At 45.9% G+C, this 4317-nt stretch overlaps 1 protein-coding gene across 1 annotated transcript; it reads right to left on the bottom strand.

Annotated features, from left to right (window-relative positions):
- Positions 1-2039: 2039 nt before the first annotated feature.
- Positions 2040-3826, bottom strand: COX5B (cytochrome c oxidase subunit 5B). Its single transcript, XM_012786958.3, has 4 exons — positions 3661-3826; positions 3029-3102; positions 2767-2866; positions 2040-2237 (listed from the first exon to the last, which is right to left on the bottom strand). The coding sequence occupies exons 1-4, from the start codon at positions 3761-3763 to the stop codon at positions 2125-2127; spliced, it is 390 nt and encodes a 129-aa protein (XP_012642412.1). The 5' UTR covers positions 3764-3826; the 3' UTR covers positions 2040-2124.
- Positions 3827-4317: the final 491 nt, after the last annotated feature.

Raw genomic sequence — 4317 nt, 5'->3', positions numbered from 1 at the left:
CCCAGCCCGATCCCCAGGTGATTCTGATGTGCAGCTAAATATGAGACCCACTTACCTAGGAGGTGGGTGTCAAATTTACTGGTCTGTGTATTAGTTTCCTATTACTACCATAAAAAAAACTATCCCAAACTTAGTGGCTTAAAAGAACACAAATATATAGTTCTGCATAGGTCCAACGTGGGTCTCACTGGGCTAAAATCAAAGTGTCAGCAGGAATTCGTTCCTTTCCGGAGATTGTAGGGGAGAATCATTTCCTTGCTTTTCAGCTTTTAGAGGCTACTTGCTTTCCTTGTCTCCCGGCCCCCTTCATCCAGCAACGTTGCATCTCTCTGGCCATTCTAACAGTCACATCTCTCTTCTGCCTCCCTTGTGTTTTTGGAACCCACCTAGGTAATCCAGGATAATCTTCCTATTTTAAGGCCAGCTGATTAGCAACCTTAACTCCATCTGCAGTCTTAATTCCTTTTTGCTATGTGACCTAACATATTCACAGGTTCTGGGGATTGGGACACAGACATCTTTGGGGGATCATTAGTCTGCCTATCACTGTCTGGAAATGTCCTAGAGATTTTTCTTTAGGAGTGAACTGGTTAAAATTTAAATTAAAAAAAAAAGGCAAGGTCTTGGAAATGACAGAGAAAAAAGACTGGATCAACGATGTGGGGAGTCAAAATCACCCCCTAAACAGTTTGGGTTAGAAGAGAGGGGGAAGGGAAAGGGAAGTGCAGGCCAGCCAGACAGGAGGGCTTAGTGGCAGCACCAGACCAGTCTTAAAGGTAAGTTACTGGAAAACTTGTTTAGAACAAGTTTTGGTTCTAAACCAAACCATTTAAGGTGGGAGTGCCAGTGCCGGGGTTAGATTTAATAGATGGCCACCTGGGGACTCTCCTTCCAAGAGGGAAGGGCCTCATAGGACAGATAAATGTTTGGGCATTTCCTGGAAACAGAGCTAATGACAGCAAGGAATGGAAGCAATAGCTCTTGATTATACCTTCTAGACAGGGTGAGCCAAGATAGGGGAAAGGGCTTTTTTCACTGACTCTTCTATCATCCGTTCACATGAAAAGGTCTAGTTTGAACCAATTTTGTGGAGATAGTAACTGAAGCCACCTCTGGCTAATCTCCACACAAAATGAAAAGGTATTTCCATTTTATAGATAAGTTTCTGAGAACTTGTTCCAAGGTGTCAAAAGTAGCTGAAGTGGGTTTTGGTGTTTCTCCCAACTAATATTTCCATAGGAACACCTAACTCTATAAATACACCTAAAAATTTAATAAATACCTAAAGATCAATTATTCAGTTATATAAAAGTTCAAATTATTTTTTACCTTTATAATCGTTTTCTTGAAATCAAAATTCCTAGTACTCCATGGTGTATATATAAGGAAAAAAATAAAAATAAATATTTTTAAAGATTCAAACAAGGTCTATACGTTGTTGTTTGGTGTATCTCCCTATCTGTTTTACTCTATAGGTTTTTCCTACCTTTTCCCCCCCAACTCCTTGCAATTTATTTAAAGAAACATGGTCATTGGTTTCTGGAATTGTCCCATATTCTGAATTTTTCTGCTGGTATCCCCATGAACTCATTTGAACCTGGGTCCCTCAAGACTTCAAAGTCCCTAAAACTCTTCTCACATGGCCACCCTGTCTCTAAAGTGATACTATAAAGACCTACTATCTGCCAGGGCTCTTTACATATATTATCATTACTTCTGCTATATCACAAGGTATTTATCTTTTTTAAATGTAACTGACCCTCAGAGAACATGCCCACAGTGACACAGCCAAATGACGGACACAGCCAATATTGTAAATCCAAGCAGCTTAATTCCACAACCCATCCTTTTCCCTTGTACCAGGTGGTCCCAATCATTGCATTATGGGTTGCCAACCTATTTTTATTATTAACCTAATCACTATACACTGGTTGTACACTTTAAGTGGATGGCAAGCTAGTATTAACAGAAAGCTACTCCCAAAATAAGAATATTCTAAGCCTACCCAAAAATACAGGAAGAAAATAAGACCAGCCACCTACGGGAGAAGGAGCCAAACAATGACTAGTCTTTAATGGAAAGAAGAAACTTTATAGCACATTTTGAGTAAATTAGTGCAGGTGCTCAGTTTGCCAACTGGTGGGGCACCAGTTTGTAATGGGCTCCACAATTAGGGCATCGCTGGGCCTCGCCTTTGTGCACCCAGAACCAGAAGACGACACTGTTGTCCTCTTCACCTAAAAGGAAAAGAGGTGGTTGAAGGTCATACAGCGTAGAAAGGGAGAATTTCAACATTGATTTCTTTTTCAAACTACAGCTGGCATCTTAAGACATCAGTTCAAGCTCTTCTCATTTTTCAGATGAAATTGAGGCCCTGAGTTTACCTGTGAGTAAACTGACCTTATGCTTGGTTCATTCGAAATGATAACAATTCCCATGCCTATGTAGACTCCCAAAGCAGGGTCCACTCTGGCATGTATCCCTAGTGCCTAAAACAGTGCCTGGCACAGAAGCAATACAACAATAAGTATTTTCTGTACAAATACTTCTCTTTCACGATGCACTTCCAGTAAGCCAGTCTTGTTGTTTTCCTTCCTGTAAGGATGACCTACTCAGGCACAATGATGCTTAAAAGGGCCAGGACTCTTAGAACGAGTTACTTACAAACATTACTCACACACACGAAAGATGTGAAGCAGTTTACAGACACCTGTATAGTAGGATACATTAAACAAATGGATAAGAAAATAAAGCTGAGGTACTTACAGATACAGCCCACTATTCGCTTGTTAGTAATGGAAGGGACTAAATTAGGATCTTCCTTAGTGCCTGAAGCTCCCTTTGGGGGTAGCGTATTGTATGGGTCCTGAAAAAGACAAGAATTGAGCCATTATGCCAAATAACCCCTGCCCTCCAGAAGCCTGGGGATTGTTTCTGCAAGCCATGTTTCCTGGATCAAATGCTTCCGGAGAGGAGACTACTCTGATCCCATCCAATACCATAAGCTCCACAGAAGGGAGTTTCTCACCAGTCCCTTCCGTGCAGCTAGCATGATCTCCCTCTCCAGCCCAGTCGCCTGCTCATCATCAGTAGGAATACCACCTAAAGGAAGATAAGTAAATTACAATATTGACTGAAATGATCAAGATAGAAAAATACACATGGAAATGATCAAAACAGGAAAAGCCAAACTTAAATTTCTGCCTAAATTTTAATGGGCTCACAAGCTCCTAAAGGCTACCCATAGCCATAGTTCCCTTAAGGACCACCAAGTCACGATACCCCAAAGTGGCAACTAGCGGAAGCTTTTCTTGCTCCAGCCAGAGGCCAATTTTTCCAAAAGCAGGTCAGAGCCCATCTGTCTTGAGGTAGGCGTAGTATCGAAGGACGGCCGGGCCCCTCCCCATCCCGGCTGCCAGCCTCTGCCCTCCAAGGTCACCCCCGATCTCTGTTTAGGATACTTTCACTGCGGGCTCAATTCGGCGAGCCGCAGCCCGGAATTACAGAGAGACGCCCAAGGAGCCCGAGGCACCCCGGGCGGTAAGGTGGTCACTGAGGCCCTGAGGAGCCGCACGGGCCGGCCCGCCCCGTGTTGCTGCCCCAGGACTACCCCCGGAGCGCAACGGCGCCGGCCCCTGGCGCGCCCGGCGAGCCGAGTACCTCTAGACGCCATGGAGCGCACCGCAGCCGGCGCATTGGGACCGCGGGCTCTCAGGCCCTGCGCGGCCAGCGCTCCAGCTCCGCGAAGTAACCTTGAAGCCATCACACCCGCGACAAGCAGCAACACTTCCGGGACTAGGCTGCAGAGACAGGCGGGATTTCCGGGGGCGGGCCTCTTTCCTCCTCCCGCTCAGCCTTCCACTTTCGCCCCGCCCACTCACGGGACGCGGGCCAGGGAGTGCGCATGCCCAGCTCGGCCTGGCAGCCTCGGAGGCTCGTGGGGAATGGGTCTCAATCGTGGTATGGTCAGGCTTTGCTCTTAGTAACGCGTAGGGTGTAGGCGAGTTATTTTGCATCCCTGGAACTCAGTGTCCCAACCCCACTGGAGTTCCTGGGTGTCTTGCCTGATAGTTCTGTTCAGCGAACGTGGAGGCTGCTGCTGGGCGACATTAAGTTCTGGTCTGTCCAGAGACCTGCTGAACCCTAAATGACCTCAATTTAGGACTGGGCTGCTCCTAAAGACCACTGTGTTCATTGATAGGCTAGTTAATTAATGACGACGCTGGTTCACCTGGCATGCGTGAGCCATTGCGAATTTGTTGCATGGGCCAGAACTTGAACAGGACCTGCCTGCAGTCGTAGCATCGTTTTCCTGTT

The sequence above is a fragment of the Microcebus murinus genome, chromosome 3 (genome assembly GCF_040939455.1).
Source record: "Microcebus murinus isolate Inina chromosome 3, M.murinus_Inina_mat1.0, whole genome shotgun sequence".
Classification (NCBI taxonomy): domain Eukaryota; kingdom Metazoa; phylum Chordata; class Mammalia; order Primates; family Cheirogaleidae; genus Microcebus; species Microcebus murinus.
Note: the sequence above shows the minus strand (reverse complement) of the source record. Positions and strands in the feature narration are given on the sequence as shown.

Excerpts from the sequence above, each read along its gene's own strand:
- COX5B (XM_012786958.3), bottom strand. The coding sequence starts at position 3,763 with ATGGCTTCAAGGTTACTTCGCGGAGCTGGAGCGCTGGCCGCGCAGGGC. Across the intron at positions 3,103-3,660 it reads GCGCTCCATGGCGTCTAGAG|GTGGTATTCCTACTGATGAT; the intron begins GTACTCGGCTCG and ends ATCTTCCTTTAG. Across the intron at positions 2,867-3,028 it reads TAGCTGCACGGAAGGGACTG|GACCCATACAATACGCTACC; the intron begins GTGAGAAACTCC and ends TGTCTTTTTCAG.